The sequence below is a fragment of the Styela clava genome, chromosome 7, assembly GCF_964204865.1.
Source record: "Styela clava chromosome 7, kaStyClav1.hap1.2, whole genome shotgun sequence".
Classification (NCBI taxonomy): domain Eukaryota; kingdom Metazoa; phylum Chordata; class Ascidiacea; order Stolidobranchia; family Styelidae; genus Styela; species Styela clava.
In genome coordinates, this window is record NC_135256.1 from 20,779,491 (window position 1) to 20,799,949 (window position 20,459).

General features: G+C 36.2%; 2 protein-coding genes across 3 annotated transcripts; both read left to right on the forward strand.

The window, feature by feature from the left end:
- The first annotated feature begins 6,809 nt into the window (after window positions 1-6,809).
- LOC120328112 (uncharacterized) lies at window positions 6,810-10,177 on the forward strand. The gene is made up of 6 exons (XM_039394516.2): window positions 6,810-7,401; window positions 7,484-7,593; window positions 8,173-8,284; window positions 8,837-8,909; window positions 9,278-9,381; window positions 9,711-10,177. The coding sequence occupies exons 1-6, from the start codon at window positions 6,905-6,907 to the stop codon at window positions 9,856-9,858; spliced, it is 1,044 nt and encodes a 347-aa protein (XP_039250450.2). The 5' UTR covers window positions 6,810-6,904; the 3' UTR covers window positions 9,859-10,177.
- Window positions 10,178-13,571: 3,394 nt separating this feature from the next.
- Window positions 13,572-19,916, forward strand: LOC144425149 (uncharacterized). Of its 2 annotated transcripts, XR_013477315.1 has the most exons (4): window positions 13,572-14,236; window positions 18,029-18,124; window positions 18,857-18,974; window positions 19,429-19,916. XR_013477315.1 is itself a non-coding variant. In XM_078114533.1 (3 exons), the coding sequence occupies exons 1-2, from the start codon at window positions 13,873-13,875 to the stop codon at window positions 18,106-18,108; spliced, it is 444 nt and encodes a 147-aa protein (XP_077970659.1). In that variant the 5' UTR covers window positions 13,572-13,872; the 3' UTR covers window positions 18,109-18,124; window positions 18,857-19,381. The 2 variants fall into 2 exon arrangements, 1 of the variants encoding a protein (XP_077970659.1); XM_078114533.1 differs by lacking the exon at window positions 19,429-19,916 and having other exon boundaries at window positions 18,857-19,381.
- The last annotated feature ends 543 nt before the right edge of the window (window positions 19,917-20,459 follow it).

The window sequence follows — 20,459 nt, forward strand, 5'->3', positions numbered from 1 at the left end:
ATAATATGTTTCAAATTAATATTATTTAATCTCAATCACCACCTACCAGTTTATTAGAGCAAACTTCAACTTATTGATAAAAATACGCCATTAATTATATGACAAATATCTTGGCGCAATACCTTGTATCAACCAACTGCATTCTCATATACAATTATCTCTTAGGTTACGAAGTTATCACAATAACATGGATTTCAAGCAAAATTGGTCTCATCACATTCAATTGATTAATGGTATTATGAATAATTAATTTGAAGAGTTTTTGCTTAGTCGCATTGTACGATTCTAGGAAAATTCGCCGCAAGAGCATTTTGCTGTAAAACAAGTATTTGTGATAAAAACAGTTTTTTGAAGTACCTTTTTATTTAAAAAATATTTGAGAGCATACCCAACTCTAACCCTATAAACCATCTTTTTTTAACACAAATACTTGTTTTACAGCGAATTGCTCTCTCTTACGGCGAAGTTTCCTATGCGGCGAAATTTTCTGCAGCGAGATTTCCAGACACGACACTGTACAAAACTTTTATGGATTGCAAAAACACCTCATAAGCAGTGGTGGCATTCAGGAAGTTCGCATGGATTTGCACGAACCTGTTCTTCGAATAATGCATGATTGCCACCAGGTAAACTCATATTGATAATAAATAAAGCACAACCGGTGTAAGCAAAACGATGTAATTTGCCGACGTTTCGGATTTCTCTACAGAAAAACTTCATCAGGGCATGATATGGTAAAGACACAAGTGGATATATATAGAGCAAGAAAATAATTTTTTCAAATTTTTTTCCTTTTCTTGCTCGATATATATTCACTTGTGTCTTTCCGGCAAATTACATCGTTTTGCTTACACCGGTTGTGCTTTATTTATTATCAACCTGTTCTTCGAATGTTGTGATAATCAGCCAATCCGTTCTTGTTTTTTTAGACTCATAAGTTGATGGTTTCCTGAAATGGCGGAACGTGGTTTTAGTGATTTAGATACAAAAGAGAAACTGTTCCTAAAATTTTGAATCCCATTACTGATTCGGTTCCCCCGAATTCTTACTTAGCAATCTTCCCAAAAAGGAATTTTTGTGAATATGAAATGTTTTTAAAATTATGCATAATATATAGCAATGAATGTAATTATAAACCGGTCCCCTTTCCGCTACGGTCATTCAACCAAGGACAATGTAATCATCATCCAATATCATGCGCCATGTTCGACGCTATCTCAAAACAATTATATTTGCTGAGTTTCCTGAAAATAGTGCGGGCTTGGTGTAATATTTTGCGGCATAGTTTGCGATATAAACAGTATGTGTTTGTATTTCCAGGAAAGGCTCAAATAAATTTCATCATTTTATTATCTTATTGATTTGACTACGCTCAATGGCTGTTTCATTTGTTACGAGTTCCTTGTAAACCTTGTTATCTGGGTTAAGTCCCATGTCGGAAATCGACAATTGATGATAATAAAGGTTACGGTACACAAATATGTCATATATAAGCGGTTTTGCTATCCGTTGGGAATTTTTCGGTCTTCCGCTTGCCTAAATTTATTTCTTGATTGTGTTCAAATGGACTCACACTATAAGACTCGACGATTATACACCGAATAGTTCATTTCTGAGAGACTCAACACATTAAATTGAATGTTGTGGTGATAAATTATTTGAAATATAATATTTTTACTATTGGTCGGTTTTAGACCAAGATTTGCTATATTTCACCAAGCAACGCCCTCTGTACGTCCCGGGTGTGGCCAGCTTAGGTGGATATTGAGCCAAAGTATATTGTTGTGCCCACACCAGAGTATGATATTTTAGTGCAATAAATCAGGAACACATGCATATACCAGTTGCATTAAACTGGAAGCGCTCTATAGGTCAGGGCTGCCATCATAAATATTTCTAAGGTGTAAATTCATTCATCAATTTTAATGTGCGGTTTTAACTCCAGGAAGGAGAAGATTCCAAAAAATTTCTGAGCTATCTGAAAGTCTGAATATATGCCACAAAACCGGCGCTACGACGTGCTGTCTCCTCGCGGAATGAATAAAATGCTCTCGGGTCGAAGGTCACTGCTTTATGGCTACAAGTCTTCAGCATAGCAGTATTCCCTGAATTTCATATGGAAGGTTGATCTGGAAGATCATAAAGATCCATCTCGGCTTTGTGGCCAGCTAGTCCTGGCGCGTATTTATTCAGCTGCCCGTGATTTTAAACTATTAATTTGGCGCTGCCGTGATAAATTTTCATTGAAGTCTAAGCAACTGACGCATTTGCGTAGTTTTGCAGCAGCAATTGCACAGTGCCCTATCTTAAGTAATCACGGATTGAATTACTTTGAAGTGCTTCAGTTCAAATGAGTCCTTCCATTTTGTTGAAGAAATTCAGTGTCATTATTTTTTGTTTACGGATCAAGTGCTCTGTGATTCTTCGCAGACTCAATATGTAAATACTATTCTCTTTCAAGTAAGCGTCTATGAGCTTGCCTGAAGCGACATTAGGCACAAAAATAATCCGATTTAAATCACTGATAATTAGATTTTGTTGAAAATTAGATAAGAAATTCGGAATACATCGTTAATCCTCTCTAACAGTCTTTTACTTGTTTTCTACAATTATAGCAAGGTACGATTTTCTTCATTGTTTATCTGTTCTTTCATGTTATCAGTAACCTCATACAACTTATTACTGATTCGATGCATGATATGTGATGCTTGAACTTGTAATCAATAACCTATGTTGTTCAATTTTCAAAATCCTTAAACCGGAGGTTTGAAGTTTTTTATTGATATTGTTCGATAAATGTGACCGCTTTCAATTACCAACCAATTTGATCTTAACAGTTCAAACCAGAAATTCATACTAGTAACGTCGTAACCATATTATTACCCGACCATCTGGTCTAAGCAGTATCTAGAACAGGGGTGGGCAAGGTTTTTGGACCAGGGGCCAAAAATTTCGCTTACTTACACTGGCGGGCCATGTAAGTGTAACGTAAAAAGTTATATTTATTCAACAATATTCACAGTGTTACAAAAGCAAAAGTAGAAAACCATAAGCATCGTGCCAAAACTAAAATTAATCGCAATCACAATAAATTTCTCGATCTATTTTTTCAGCTTAAACATCAAAATTTAGTTTCAGTTTGGCTTTGGCAACATCAAGCGGGCCAGGTTGAATTACCCAGCGGGCTGAATTCAGCCCACGGGCCGTAGTTTGTCCATGCCAGATCAAGAATCAATAAATAGTACCATTAAAATAACATTAAGTGTAATCTTATATTTTCGTTTTTATAATGTAAAATTACAACTTCATCGTACGAATGTACAATAAGGTAATATTTTCATGATCTAAGACCTATAAGTAATTAGTAATTTAGCACAGATTACATTACAAATTGTTAAAACTTACAGTCTAAGTTTATAACTAAATTAAGAAAGGGATATATTTTATTCTTCCAATCTTACCCCTATTTTACCTGCATTCTGGATTATCATTATAATACACTTTCCGTACCAATTGAACGTATTTAACTGTATGAGGCAGAAAAGTACTCAACGCCACCATGCAGATGTAGAAAAACAACCTTATCACAACATCATGCATAAGTAGCACGTCAACGAAAACAATCCGGCGAGGACGGTAGCTATATGTAAATAATTGATCACGAATCTCAATAAAAAATCGCGACAAACATTATCATGATGCATACCTAAAGTTTCGGTTTTGAGGCGAGTTAGGTCATGATAAACAGTTTCTACATTTTGGTCGTTTAACATCAATAGTTTTCAAGCTTTAATTTTTGTTTCGTTTTTTTTTTTGCGACTGGGGTGGAACGCCCATTCAATCAATCGAGTTGAGTTGAGAAGCACTTTGATTGACACTGTCAAGGAAACGCTAGAAAAATAACAAGCCGCGTTGAAACAAGCCCAGTATTTAAAAGAAATTCGCGTAAAAGCATATACCAGATCTTTCGTATGCACGGGTTAAATACCCGAGGTTTTTTCTCTACCGAAATAACTATGAAATTTCATCCTAGTTTGTGCTTGATTTATTTTTAAAAATTGTGACAACTTTGTTTCGACGAAGGTACACTACATAGCACTTTTTGATTAGACATTTGATGAACACATGAAAATTACGTAAGATTAGTCATATTACAATCTTATAACAAACTAAACTTCATTGTTCTCTTTTGTGGTAATATATATCGTCATTTTGAGTCAATTTTCATTACGGGAATCTTTTTGTCAAAAATCAGCTGAGTCAAATATGCCAAAAACAATCGAGATTGAAAAAGATAACGTTCTGTATGTTTCGGAACTTTGACATAATGATCATACCATAAAACCGATATCTACTTTCATTTATTCTCCGTGTAGCTCGAAGAACTGAGTGCGTGACTTCTATTTTTATCCGAGTTTTAGACTATTACTCGGATGACAAGAAAAAGCGGACGACGCTTTCCTGATTTAGAGCCCGAATGCGTCTCGTTTGTACGTTCTAGCAGTTTCTTTCACACTGACACTGATTCTAATTTGTTTATGAGATTATATTTGCTATTGATAGTTTTCACTCCAACGAATAATTCATTGGCCATATCGCGGGAAGCAAACCTTGCGCAATGTGTCTATTTTGCGACATCGTGACAAATTGACGGGTCACTGATTGATTTGAAGTGTAGAATTTATAATAGGTTTTTTAGAGAATAATAAATGCTGCTATTTACACATTTCGTTCCGATTTATATCAATTTTACCAACTAATAAATGCGCGATGTTGTTACGGAATTGGTAAAATCACCAGAAATTTCGCATCATTTATAATACGAACAAAAGTTTTAGGTGATTTTCTCCAGTGCCCCCAAAACTCGCTTCGTTGACGATCATGATTGGATAAAGCGGAGAATTTACTAATGTTAGCAAATCCATCTACTGGATAATTACTATGATACTCTGCATGTTTCTAACAATGCAGTTTCATCTCATGTATTGTAGTTATTATCGTAGATATAATTCGATGTCAGTACCATTTTCTCATATACGTTCCCACAGGTAAACTTATAGCGTGATGGCTCGCCCACCCAACAGAAGGCAAAATCGTGCAGATTATCATATACACGCATGGTTGCTCAGATAATTTTTACAAAACGTACCTACATTCATCCCGTCAGTTATATTTGCGCACGATAATAGTGGAAAATTGGCCGTATTTATATTTTTGATCATTTTCGACAATCTTCTACTTAGCCTACACAATTTTTAGGGATTAAGATTTAGATCCCTAAAATATTACGCTATAATTTACACGACATCTATATGTTTCATAGTACATACCAATCACGGGCGTAAGACCGCGTTTTATCATTGGAACAATTTTTAAACATTGTCTTTGAAAAACATTGCTGAAATATAACTCACGAGTTAAACAATGATTTCGAGGTCAATTTCTCCCGGATAAATGACAAAACTGCGGGTTGAAACCGTGATTAAGTTTAGAAAGCGAAATAGTGATTCTGATTAACAACTTTGTAAAGTCGCGTAGAGAATCGTTTAGAATAATTCATTCTGTATAATGACATCCTTTCCCATTATTCATATCTCCAAGGAAACTAACATTTATTTGCAAAACAAAGCAATGAACTTCGTGCACCATGAAGCATAATATGTAAGCCACTATTGCTCAGCATCTGGCGAATAAAAATCACAAATGTGGAAATTCCTTCATGATTTAAACCCATAACAACAATGTCAATGGGAAATATAAGCTTGTGAATCGTAGGTCGCGCATATATTGTGATTTAACTATGTTTCAGATTTATGACACGGGTGTCATGATATCATGACATTCTTGCCGGTGGATTGCCCATAAACCACTAAATATTTTGCTATAAACACAACCTAATGGTCCACCAACGGCTCGTGGTTGACAAAATCAATAACGATGAGGATTCCATAAATCTTTGTGCCATCCACGTAAATATTGAGATGCCTTTGTACATATATATATATGTGCATACCATAATTAGTTGTGTGCATACATCCGAGATACGAAATGATCGTTTACTCGTGTTCCCCTAGTATTAAGACAAAGATGGTCAAAATTAAAATTGAAAGAAATTATCTGAATCAAAAAATTATCTTATCAGAATTAAATCCACTGATAAGTCTCTCTGAGTTTTGTCACGTATTGTATAATGGTCATCAGGACGATTCAACATTCATATCATGAATATTTTCATAATCTATATTGTCGTGTAAAGTTATCTGCGTACTCATAGCATTAACATAAGGACTAACGCCTGTTATGTACACAGGCTGTTCTATATGTTATGTTTCTTCTCGGACGCAGGAACTAAATATCACATGTGTGTAATTAAAGGAGAAAAATTGGCAACTCGTGTTTTTTGGACAAACCGGCAAAATTATCCCGCAATCATAACATGCCACGCAATTTGGACAATCACGTCAAATTGAAACCGGGACTGCGTTCTAATGTGTAAAAATAAAAATGTGCGTAAAAATGTCGTACCACAGAAAAAAAGAGAGCATGATTTAAAATAAAATGGAGTCTCTATGTCTCAACACAACAGTGAGAGATCGGATGCTCTATTGTTTAGGCAACGCCCGCAGTCCGGATTAGCACAGCATTAGCTACTAAGCACAGATGATATCGTGTGCATTAGCATATGATGCTTATCTCCGAATATTATTATATTTATATATACCGAATCGAATATTGACTTGTCAGTAATCAGGCATGTTATGGTAGGTGGTGGGATAACGGATCCGAACAGTGTTCAAAACTAAGGTTGATTCTATGTATTAAAACCCATTGTTTTTTAACAGATAATTTTGAATAAAATACATCAAACCAAAGAAATAGAATTACTAATTTTAAACCAGACAAAATGGCTACATCTATGCGTTGCAAGGTTGCAGCATATCATAAGTCATCGCAAGTACAAGATATTGTTTTGAAATCATCGCGTGCCAATGGAAATGAAACGTTAGCAAGACAATTATGCAGCAAGTCTACACAGGAAAAGTGCACAAAAAGAACAATTGGCGAGGATTTTGAACTAAATACATATGTTTATGAGTTCCTTGTCACACTTCGAGTTTTCAAGCCCGTATGCGGAAATAGATGGAACCATCATCAATTGAAATCAACAAACTTTAGTTTTATGCTCATCATATTTTGTTCCTTGTTATGTGTTGCTTCGGCTCACAGCTTTGGAAAGGATGAATGTGATCCAAATGATCCATCTTCATGCAGTTTTGGAGCAACATGCCAAAAAGAACATGTGCGGGGTCACAGAGGAAGAGCTTTTTATCGATGCAAATGTCCTCAGATAAACTGTTACAGTGCAGGATTGTACGATCCCGTTTGTGGAGATGACGGAATGTAAGCTTTCTATTAACTTTGTATTTTTCTATATATTTCATATATGTTAATTGTTTGTAATTTCTAATGATCACATTTTTAGATTTCAAAAACCATATTTCAATGTACTGTGCATAATGCTTCAAGAATGTGAAATGCAACAATCGATTCGGCAAGTCTGTTCTGGAATATGTGGGACACCGTCTTGTAAAAGTACGTAGAATAAGTTTAGTTTTATTTCAAACAGAAAGTTTCTGTTTATTTAAAACAGACAAAGTGAAGTTTCAGCCCGATTATTCACAAATAAAAATCAAATGAATCCTGAAAAAAAAAATGGAGCTTACAAGTCGGGTAAACGACAAAACACTTTCAACTATTGTTAAATGGAATGAAATACTGCCAACAAAATACTTACACATTTGTACTCCGATAATATTTACTATTGTATGATAAACATGGCAGGAAAATTATAGTCGAGTAGTCAAGTTTGAATAATTTATTATTAGTATCTTTCTTGAATCTATTTTGGAGTAGGAAAATATTTTAGAATATATTTTGACATATATATATATTTATATATATATAATATATATGTTTTTGAATTTATTATTCGATTAATATTATGATTGGAACTCACTTGCTCAATTAATTGATTTTATTGTGATTTGTATTCCGAGCAGCAATTCGCAAATTTTATAGCAAGCTCAAATGAGTGTTTTCATTCACTTGAATACATGGTATGCTCAGTTACAGGATCGGTTATAATTTTATCTCATGTTATTTCTTTTGCAGAAATTTCACCAGAATCCATGCACCACGGTCCATGTCCTCGCAAAGACGCAAATCTCTGCCTCAACGGAGGGTTATGTGTTCATCACAAGATTTTAGATCGGTCTTCTTGCAGGTAGGTAATCTCAAGTTCAATCGCATTACATATAAGATAAGATCTCATGCTGCATATGCACTTTCTGCCGTATCGATTAGATTTACCCGCGTGAATTGGTCGATCTGTTAAAGCTTCATAAAACAGACAACGCGTTGTAGTGGTTGATACCGGATACCAACCGCTTGTATCAAATGACGTAACAAATATATCGGATGTATCATGTCCGTGTGTAATTTGTGATAAGCGGATAACTTTGCGTCTAGCGATCTAGAAACAAACCTGAATTTGACAGCAAAATTGACGACAAATTATACCTTGTGATAAAAATGATGTTGCCTTGTCGTCTGCCAATTACTGTTTAAACATCAAATGTCAAATATTTTTGACCCCCGTTTCCGGGAATGATTGAAATTGGCGACATAGTTAGTGAACGGAAATAAACGTAATTTCACTATAAAACATATTAGAGATTTTTTCTTCATAGAAATGTAGTATTTACCCTAATAAATATCATAATCCATTTAACCCGAATTCGGCGTAATCTGACCCCTTTTAATGCATTTTTAATAGATGCCCAGCAGAATATACTGGTGACAGATGTGAGTCAAAAATACCGCCGCCGCCCGATCCTACAAAAGATGAGGTGAGTCACGATTCTCTCTACCAAATCAATAGATGTCTGTTACATTAAACGGACTCTTTAATCTGGGCGGTTTTGACATCATGTTAATTATCTCTTCAATAGTTGTTTATTTTTATTTTGAAACAAAATTAATCGTATTACTGGTTATGTAATTTGTTGAGGCCGGAAGCTCAGTCGTATCACCGACGAGATTTTCCGTTCAAAATGTAAAATGATTAAAATACTGCTTATTGTCTCATATGAAATCCGCATTATTCAGTGTCACAAGGATTAGGGATATATCAATTCTACGTTTTTACATCATAAGCAATAAATGGAATTAATCCTTCATTTTTTTTTTTCAATTTTATGATAAAAATTGTTTTCAGGATAAAGTAACATGTGATTCGACATCGACAAATTTTTTAACGATTTTCGCAATCGTATTGTTGGGATTCGTACTGCTTTTCATCATCGTCTGCATGTGTTGTAGGTAGGTGTCTAAATATTTATACTATGTAGAAAGGATTAATGTCATATTGTAGAATAGTTTTCAATGATGTGTCTTATCACCAGTTCATTCTATCTATTCTAGATTCCGATAAAAATGTCGCGTGAACTTGAAGTTTGCTGCCAAAAGCAAACATTGTTACATTTGAATATAATTTATTCTAAAAATTGAAAAATATTTAGATGGGACGAAAAAATTACCTTTAACTATCCAAAACCACAAAATTTGGGTGTTTTTGTGATTTAAATTGTTTTATGAAATTTGTTTTTGATCAATACCGTGTGTTTTGAAATGGTATTCTTATCTGACAGAAATCGCCAAGATGATAAAGAAGAAGACCCTTTTTGGCCTAGTTCTAGACTGGAGTTGGACGAAACAACACCATTACGAGAAAATACAAGATCAGATTATTTATTTCCCGAAAAAAGTAACGAAACAACAGAATCAACAACTGAATGACACCCAATATCCTCAGCTCTTCAATTTTATAAATTTATTTCTTGGGTGGAGAAAAAGGTCATTCAAATAATAAATGGATGAAAGTCAAACGCCGGAAACCTAACATTCTTCAGATATTTTGCGTCTAAATTTTTTGAGCATATTAAATATATCAAGATAACGCTGGTGAATTTTGCACTTCAACGTATAAATTTTTTCTTTTTTGTATTTTCTTTTTTATTATTCAGTTATTTGTTTGTCCTATTTATTGAAGTGTGCATGGAGGAATTTTGAATTTTGTTTTTCTCCGTGAAAAATAAGAAAGAGTTTCGTGAAATTGTGACGAAGTTTAATGTATATGATTTAAACAACTTATATAGCAAAATGACAATAGCTGCAACAAAAGCCAATCAAGGAGTAAGCCTATATGGCAAATGTCGAAAGCTTGTTTTTTCTGTAAAGACGTTTAGACTCAGAAACGTAGATTTATACTATTATTTCGTTCAAAACTGACCCAAATGTTCAAATATCACACAACACTCACGTAATATTTTCTCCTATATAGGGGTGTGGAATGTTTTTAAATTGGCGATCTCCTGATAATTTTTATCATGTCGGTCGTACAAGAATGATAATGGACAGGATGGGCTTCTTAAAACAATTATAATGTCCATTATATCCAGTTGGAGCATTGAGTGACATTTGTTGTTTTTATCGTTTAGACAAATCTGGACTAATTTGTTATAGCAAAGGTAGGCTGACTGTTAACCATTGCCATCAATTCTGTAAGTTGTCAGAGTGTGTGTCCTATAATAACCACGTTATATCTGATAGCAGGTGTCGTGATACATGATAATGATACCTTGTCATGATGTACAGAAACACTTTGACATAGTGTCGCTTCCCGCGCAAAATCTGGGTCGCTTAGAGCATATTCGGCGGTGTAGAGTTCGTGTGTGCCACTGGATTATAGAACAATGATGTTGATTATCCTTGAATGTATACGAAATAAACTTTCATAAAAAAAAATCATCAGAATCTATAGTCTCACCGTTGCTCGTTTTATGCGCGAGACAAATTACTATTCTACCGTTCCAATCACCGTACTTTTTTGCGTGTAATTATAGCCAGATAACAATCAGAATATTAGAGTTGAGAGTCCTAGATCATCGATTTTATTTACACACAAACCTGACCTCGTATATTTTAAAAACAGAGCATAACGTCATTACAGCATTAGATCTTCTTGTAATCTGTACACCGATGATGATTTCGCCCGTAGGCTCGAGGGCAACATTTTCTATTCTGATCGCTTGCGATATGGTATAAATGCGAAGATTACATAAATATGCGAAATTAGTTCCAATAATCTTTTTTTTGTTCGCTGTAAAGTGTGCCTCGCAGGCTGCTAGACATTATCTAACCGGAAATCACGTTCGGTTTTGGAACACAACCCTTTGTAAATAATGTTTTCCTGGAATAAACAAGAGTTGTGAAATCTAACTAGTGTCGTAAATAATCATCCATCAAATATATATTGTGGAAAATAATTCTCGACCAAATGACGTCAAAGTTAGTCCGGTATCCCGTGTGGTCACAATATTAATCTCATAAAACATTATACAAGAAAATTCTAGACATGAGATATAAGAAGAAACGTTGGGAACTTTTTCATGTCTGATGAATAATCGATATACTGGTTAATTCTTCATACCGACATTGTTTCATTCAATAAAATTAGCCAGGGAAATTTGTTTTGTAACATCATTAATGTGCTGTGGAAGTTTTTGACATTTTGGCATGAACTAAACACGGGTACTATAGGAATAAATAACAAAATGATATTCATTTTTCAACTAGAATTGCAATAGGGAGAATAAAATATTTAGCGTTGTGAACTGTCGTATGTTATGTATTACTACTGAATATAGCAAAAATAACCTACAACTTATTTAGTAACTATAGACTGTGTAAAAGAATTTACTTATTTGTAATTGTGTAAAAAGATAAGATAAATTCGTAGAGAACACACGGATAGTTACTCGCATTGCATTCTATATGATATACCGGTTTTATTGAATTTTCACTATTATATCATTATACTGATTAGTATTTTCTATTGTATGACACCAAACTATAAGTAAAAGGGGGAAGTGTTACTAACTCTGGCAGGCAAATCATTAGATATAAAAATGTTCACTTATCACTGTACAACTTCATAATGTAGAACGTGGCTTCATGACGCACCAACAACGGATATTCGGCACCGCTCGAGTATATTTATAATTTTACAGGTACACGTGCTAATGGTAGTGTACGAAGCGAATATTCGGATTACGAAGAAACTTTTGACTCACCCGATCATGTTATTATTAATTGACGCAAAAATAGTTAGCCGGTTTTCATTACAAATTTGTGGCTTTCGTTGTAAAATGTATGAAAAAAGCAGACTTGTTACGTTATCGAAAGCTACACAGTTCGAAATGTAATGACTGATGTTGGTCAAAATTTAAATACCGATGTTTCAACTTGCAACTTGAATGCAAATCAGAAATATAATCGTTCACTTCAGTATCAAGGAATTAAATAATCAAGTTTAATTAGGACCATTTGATGCCGCAGGCAGTCAGAAAAGAATTGCTCTGTTTTTAAGATAAATCTTTGGCAAATTTATAATGTGTACAACATCATTTGTGTGGATCATGTTAACCTCATCGGAACCTTAGCAACGCAATTTGCATTGTTTACCCACAGCGACCCAACGCGTGGTATATTACATTGGCGCTTAACAAGGAATCGGATTAATAAAAGCGGTTTTGCTAAAAAATTTATGAATCTATAAAAATGGCCACACATTCCGAAATATTTCTCAGTGACTGTGAAGGTGGGTTATCACGAAATTTTTTCTGAAGAATTTGATTATATATATTTTATCAGCGCTTTTGACATTTACTATTCACATAAAGTCAACTTACCCTCCACTTATGAATTTTTAAAAAATTGCTTCGACGAAAAACAACCGCAGTTCGGAAACGGCCTTTGATGACAGAAGTTGTATTCACTGCACGTTCACGAGTAGTGTTTTTAACTTTTTGCCATTAAATTCTAGTTCCTCATCACGTAGTTTCATGAAGGTTGAAACAATAAGTAATGTTACACAGAAATGCTAATGCATGGGAAGCTCTGGCTGTAAGGAGATCAAGTAATGACGTTTTATGTAATGAGCATACAAGTGCTGACAGTCCTGCAATAGGCTTTGAATAACTGATTCTAGAGTAAGTTTTTACCACTTTATTTCGTTTTCGGCTGTTTGGTGTAATATTCAGTCAAAGTACGATGCTACCAGTCACACTGTTATATGTACCAACGTTGGACTGGCATAATTTATGCATTTCATGTTGTGTTAAATATTGAAATATTGGAGTGTAGGAAAAGAAGGAGTATCCGCGATTATGAAAGTAATAACGAGGAGGACGAGATGTACAATGGAGATGTAATTGTCAGGCTTGTTCATTGGAAACGCGCACGTCCCATGGGATGGGATAGCACACATTTGTAGTTACTATGGGGCACATGACACATGAATTTTTGAGTTATTGTACACAGAGTGGACCTATTAATAGTTTTGTTATTAAGCCGTTGTTCTTATTGTTGCTCTTGTTCTTAGAATTTTCTTTCTATCGTTATGAAAAAATCGCTTTTCTTTTTAATTACTAGACCCATGGCGTTGAAATTTTCAGTGGTTAAAGCTTGTATTTTTTGCTGTAAGTGTGGCGAACCACTTAACTAATAGCCGTTATGAGTCACAATTGTTTTGTTTATGTTTTTGTCACGCATGATTACTTACGTGCTTTTCTTACGATAACTTGTCATTCTGTTTTCTGTTCGCTTGTCGTTAACATTGCTTTGTTATGGATTAAACATCAACATAATTGAAAGTCTTTTTCTTGTTAGAAAGAAGTTAGTTCGCTTCAAATGGTGACCCCGACCTCAAAAGCATACTTTTGAGAAAAGAATACGCACATAACGAAGAATATGAGTGAAGACAACAAAGTAGGCCTAACAGCGGTATCATTAAAGCTGCCGATTTTCTGGACTAAAAATCCTGCCGTTTGGTTCCACCAAGTCGAAGCGCAGTTCGCTGTTCGAAATATCACAACAGATGAAACAAAATACCACTACGTGGTTGCCGCTCTGGATGAAAATACCGCTGCCAGCATTCTTAATGTTCTCAATAACCCGCCGGAAACGACCAAGTACCAAGATCTCAAAGAGAAGCTCACTACTAAATGTTCGCTAACGGATCCTGAACGAGCTGCGTGCCTTTGTTCAATGCCTGGACTAGGGGATGGAACGGCAACGGAACTTGTGGGCAACATGCTTGCATTGTATCCAGTAGGTAAGACACCTGATTTCTTATTTCGCCATTTGTTCGTCAGTCATCTGCCACCAGACGTCCGGTCTCAACTTACAGACATTTTAACAACCACGGGCGACGATTTTCGGGAGCTGGCAAGGAAAGCAGATGATATTTTAACTGCAAAAGGCTATGAGGTGACAAACGCTGTACAAAAAACCAGTTCGTTCAAACCATCTCATGTTTTGTCTGAAATGTGTTTTTATCACAGGAAATTCGGCAAGAAAGCCAAAAAATGTCGCCCGCCATGTTCTCTTGTGGTTTCGGAAAACGCCATAGCCAACCGTCAGTAACCTCTTTGGCGGTCGGCGATTCAAACCTTTATTACGTCACAGACAAAAACTCTGGACGCAGTTTTTTAGTTGATACGGGTGCACAAGTCAGCGTGCTGCCTGCCACCGGTCATGACCGTCGTTACGGGCGACCAGGACAAGCACTTTTGGCAGCTAATGGCACCTCAATTACGACATATGGCACACGAAAAGTGCCTTTGACTATATGCGGTAAAAATTTTACCTGGAACTTCACATTAGCCAATGTTTCACGGCCAATTATCGGGGGAGATTTTTTGCGCTCTCACGGACTTTTGGTTGACATCAGGGGCAAACGACTTATCGAGGCAAGCACATACGCTTGTATTCCAACCAGAACGATTACTGGCACCCCGCCTTGCCTTCACTACGTAGCCGAAAACGATTTTGCCAAAATTCTGAACGAATTTCCTGATTTAACGCGCCCCACATTCAGCAACCCGACCACTGCACTGATCTTGTTCGCGGTTATCATCAAATACCTATTCATGAACAAAATATGTCCAAAACTGCCATTATCACACCATTTGGCCTATTTGAATTTCTCCGCATGCCGTTTGGGCTTAAAAACGCCGCCCAGGTATCCCAGCGTTTAATGGATACCATCTGTCGAGGTTTGCCTTTCGTATTTGTCTATCTTGACGACATCCTTATCGCCAGTATGTCTAAAGATCAACACAAAAAGGACTTGCGAAATCTTTTCCAAAGGCTAAAAAGCCACGGTATAGTTATTAATCCTGCCAAATGTAAATTCGGTTTAAGCGAATTAGAGTTCCTGGGACATACTGTTACAAAAGAGGGTGCTTTTCCTCTCCCCAATAAAGTGAAGGCGATAACTAATTTCCCTCGCCCTTCTTCTGTAAAAGGCCTTCAAGAGTTTCTTGGCATGGTTAATTTCTATCATCGGTTTTTGCCCAAAGCTGCCCAAATAATGCAACCACTATTCGCAGCACTTTCCGGCCTGCCCAAGAAGTCGAAGGTTTTGCCCGAATGGACTGACAGTATGATATGTGCATTTGAAAAAACTAAGAAAGCACTGGCAAAAGCAGTTATGCTTACACATCCACAACCAAACGCACCAACTGCCCTCACAGTCGACGCTTCGGACGTTGCCTTAAGAGGTGTTCTCGAGCAAAAGTTAAATGGATCTTGGAATCCAATTGCATTTTATAGTAGACAGCTACGCAAACCCGAGACAAAATACAGTGCATTCGACAAGGATGTTTTGGCCGTTTACTTAGGAATACGACATTTTCGTTATTTTCTCGAAGCACGACCCTTCACGATTTTTACAGATCGCAAACCCCTCACTTTTGCTATGTCAAAAGTCTCTGAGCCATGGTCAGCGCGACAACAGCGTCACCTCAATTTCATATCTGAATACACAACAGATATAAAACGTATTTCCGGTAAGGATAATACTGTCGCCGACGCCCTGTCGCGCGCGGTCATTAATTAACGACATCAATGACGGCATCGATTATGAAATTATGGCCACAGATCAACTAAACGACAAGGATACACAGGCTTACCGCACTGCTATCACCGGCCTTCGTGTCGAAGATGTCCCTTTTGGCAACGGCAAATTTACATTGCTGTGTGACGTATCTACGGGTAGACCACGACCTATAGTGCCTGCCAGCTGGCGCAGAAAATTTTTTGATGCGGTTCACGGGCTCTCGCATCCAGGCATACGTACCACTCGCAAACTGATCTCACAAAAATTTGTGTGGCATGGTCTTTCCAAACAAATTGGACAATGGGCCAAAACATGCCTGGAATGCCAAAAGTCTAAAATAAATCGTCATATACGGGCCCCTTTAGAAGATTTCAAAATGCCAGACAAACGTTTTGAGCATATCAACATTGACTTAGTTGGTCCTTTACCACCACCACAAGGATACAATTACCTTCTTACAATAGTAGATCGTTTCACAAGGTGGCCAGAAACCATTCCTCTCAAGGACATATCAACTATGTCTTGTGCCCGAGCTTTCCTGTCAAATTGGGTTGCCCGTTTTGGTGTTCCACTTCACATTTCTTCTGACCGAGGATCACAGTTCATTTCAGGCCTTTGGTCTGCCGTTGCCGAATTATTGGGAACAAAAATTCATCACACTACAGCCTACCACCCACAGGCAAATGGTTTGGTAGAACGTTTTCATCGAACAATGAAATCTGTCATCAAGGCACGACTCAATGATTCAAAGTGGTTGGACGTGCTTCCATGGGTTTTATTGGGAATCCGCACAGCTCCGAAAGAAGATCTTACGGCATCGTCAGCTGAGCTTGTTTATGGCGCTCCCCTCACTGTCCTCGGTGATTTCATATCAGACTCTAAAGACAATAGCTGCCCGACCACAAATCTTCGGCTTCTCAGAGAAAGAGTAGGATCATTGGCTCCAATTCCTACGTCGCACCGTGGTCCTTTCAGAGCAAGAATGCCAGCCGCACTCAATCAAGCCAAGTTCGTGTTTATTCGTCGTGACGCACACCGATCTCCTTTACAAAGACCTTATGAAGGACCATTCGAAGTTTTGCAACATGGGAATAAAACTTTCAAAGTACAGATTGGAATCCAAAGCGAAACGGGGGGCTATTTAGTGGACGCTAAACCTAACTTTAACAATTTTTATTGAGTTATATTCGGATGGCAATCGCATGAAACGGGACAGGCATAAATTGCTATGGGATGGGACAAAAAATATGCCTCATGGAGAAGTCTTGCAACTGTATACATAATAACTGGACTTATATATAATGTGAGGAACTTGCAGTACTGGAGATCAGTCACGAACACATCGTAAAAGTAGCAACTTGAGCGGCTGGAGAGCGAGATTTTATTTCCACAAAACAATGTCAAAAAAGGACAAAAGTGCAAATTTTACATAAATACAGTGCAGTGAATATTTGAACATTTTTTTTCACTATTCGTCACTTAACGTCAGATTTATTGTATAGGTCAGAGGGCACGTGTAAAATTGTATATATATTATACTACACTTTGATCGAGTACAATACTGATCACATCCACAGAACCTGGTTCCATATATATAGAAAATTATTAAACAGTATGGCAATTAGAATATAATCTAATAATTCATAGAAAAACGTAACAAAATGGGATTAGCATCGTATTACACTAAAATTTGTTGTTAGGTAATTATTAATGGCATAAGCTAGTTCTTATAAATTAAACTACACCGATATACAGCCAAAAATTGGAATGATATTGCACCACAGATGAAAAATACATGTTTCACTTATTATTTATAAATACAGTATCAGTAGGTTATTCTGAATACTTTGTTATCAAGAGCTTTTTCTTTTTTTTAGAAATTGATGATGGGGAGGAATTTTTTATTTTATTTCTGATGGAACATCACCCCACCCTTGTAAACCATATTATTTTAAAGATTTCTTTTTAACATTAGTGCTGGAAACTTGTGGTTTTGTATTTCAGTATGCACTGCAGTCTCAAGTTCGGACAAAGATGAGGCGGATTTCAACAAAGAAGTATCATCAGCAAATATTGATGAATAAAAGGAAGATGCAGCTGGTGAATCATTTATAATAGAGGTGGTCCGGCCAGATTTTGGTCAGGCTTTACCGGTCCGTCACATGAAAAAGGTTGCCGACCACTGATTTATATAACATAAAAATAGCAGATGACCAATTGTGCAACCCTGTGGAACTCCGCATTTGATAAGCTCCTTTCAGAAGTAAATTCCCCACTCTGAACAAATTGCTAACGACCGCCATGAGATTAAAGGATTTCCTTCTAATACCATAATGGCGTAATTTATCAAGTCAGATCAAGTGATTAATTAACCGTATCGAACGCTTTAGCGAGGTCAAAAAAAAAATTGCGCACGTGATCTTGTTGTTTGTACTATTATGCATCATCAATTTTTTGGCCAGTTCCGTAGAATAACTATTTCTGAAACCAAACTGAAATCGATTAGAAGTACCTGTTTTTTTAATAAAATATTTGATTCGTTTATATAAAATATTCTCATACATTTTGGCAACTTATGATAGTAGAGAAATAGGCCTATAATTATTTGGGTCTTATTTAGACCCCTTTTATGAAGTGGCACCACCTTTGCTATTTTTAAAATCTCAGGGTACACACTTTCATTAAAACTTTGGTTAAAGATTTCACATAGAATAGGTGACAAAACAAACTTGGCAATTTTGATTTTAATATTGAATATTTTGATATAGGTATATCCTCGTTACCTACAGCATTATTCACATCCAGTTTGTCAATTTGTTGTTCTATTTCCAGGGGAATTGTATCACGAAGGAAAAAAAGACTCTTTTATGCTTGTTCGCAGAGTTTGCATATGGTCGGTTGCAACTGAACTTCGTGAAGCAAGCAAGTTTGGGACCAACTTCTATGAAATGTTAGTTAAAAGCGCTACGAATTGCATTGCCATCATTAATTTTATTGTCATTCACTATAAAATAACATGGTAATTTGTTTTTCTTTGGTGAAGTGCCATTTTCACGAATTTGAATCAACGTCTCCGCGATATCTTTTTGGTAGCAAAAAAGGACTGTTTTGTAATAATCTTGTTTAGCCTTAGTAAGAATAGATAACTTGCTTCGATACTTTTTCTGTTCTCCTACTTTAACTGAGATCTATTTCTACAACATTTTCTGTACATTCTCGGGCATAAGCATCGTAACTCTCATCTCTTCTGTTCGGGGTTACTTTCACCAGCCACACTACAAAACACTATCAAGTATTAAAATATAACATTATAAAAACCATCTATCTTGAACCGGAATAATAGTTTTTAAAGGGCCAATAATCTTTGCACCAATAAAGCCATGTAAACAAATTGCCTTTTGCAGGGTAGATCCTAGATCTGGTATGGGACATACTTGAATTGAACAAGAATGCAAAATTGTGAGAAACTTGAGAAAATCATGAGAAACTTCGATACTACGGTCGGCCATTTTTGATGCTGAATGAGTCCTATCGTGAAATTCCTGTGGAATATCAGGACTAGGTCCCTCAGTATTACCCGGTACCCGGGGAGGGGGCTTGATGTTGGAACCCCTGGTAATATGGATTTTGTGGAGAAACCAAAAGAGGGTTACTGGGAAAAAAATAAGAAGAATTCTGACAGTACATTTGATAAAAGAATTGATACGGAATATTTCTAGAAAACATATTTGGTGCTTGTCTATTACGATAAACAACAACAGCCAAGGACGTCGAATTAACGGGTTGTAACAATTGTGGTATATATATATCGTTACTCCTAACACTTGGTGTTGTTACGCCAGTATTAAAACCAGAAAAAGTAACAAAAGTATTGGAAATATTCATTTTTTGATTGACTCATTATTTAACGTGGAATTTTTTTCCACTGTGTCGATGCGGAGTGACAGTTATTGAAGTACTCGAAATATAAGTAATGTAGATGTTTCAAGCATTTTCCGAAGCGTTCTGTTGCGCAATTTTATACACCCCAACAGATATAAAGGTTTTGTTCTGTCACTGTTCAGTTCGTCGTTTATCAATCCAAATTAATACGACTAATGTTCAAGTGTTCTGCAACCAAGTAACGGAATTTGATTTGCTGACGATATGCTGATTGCAATCGATATTTTTCGTTGTTGAGTTAACGAAATTCTTCTGATGTTGTATCAGTAAAACTAGAGAACTGAAGGTTGATTAAAGTCTTCAAGAATTCCAAGCCTCGCCGTCATGTTTTAGACAGGCTCCAAAATACTCATGAATAGTCAATAGTCGTTCTCCACGATCTTACAACGCCGTCACCAATTTGTAACGTAGCGGGGTTTTTAGGCGATGGCGCTCGGCGGTAATATATGTGCAAAAAAGCGTTTTCTTCCTCGCTAAACGACGATTTAATTAA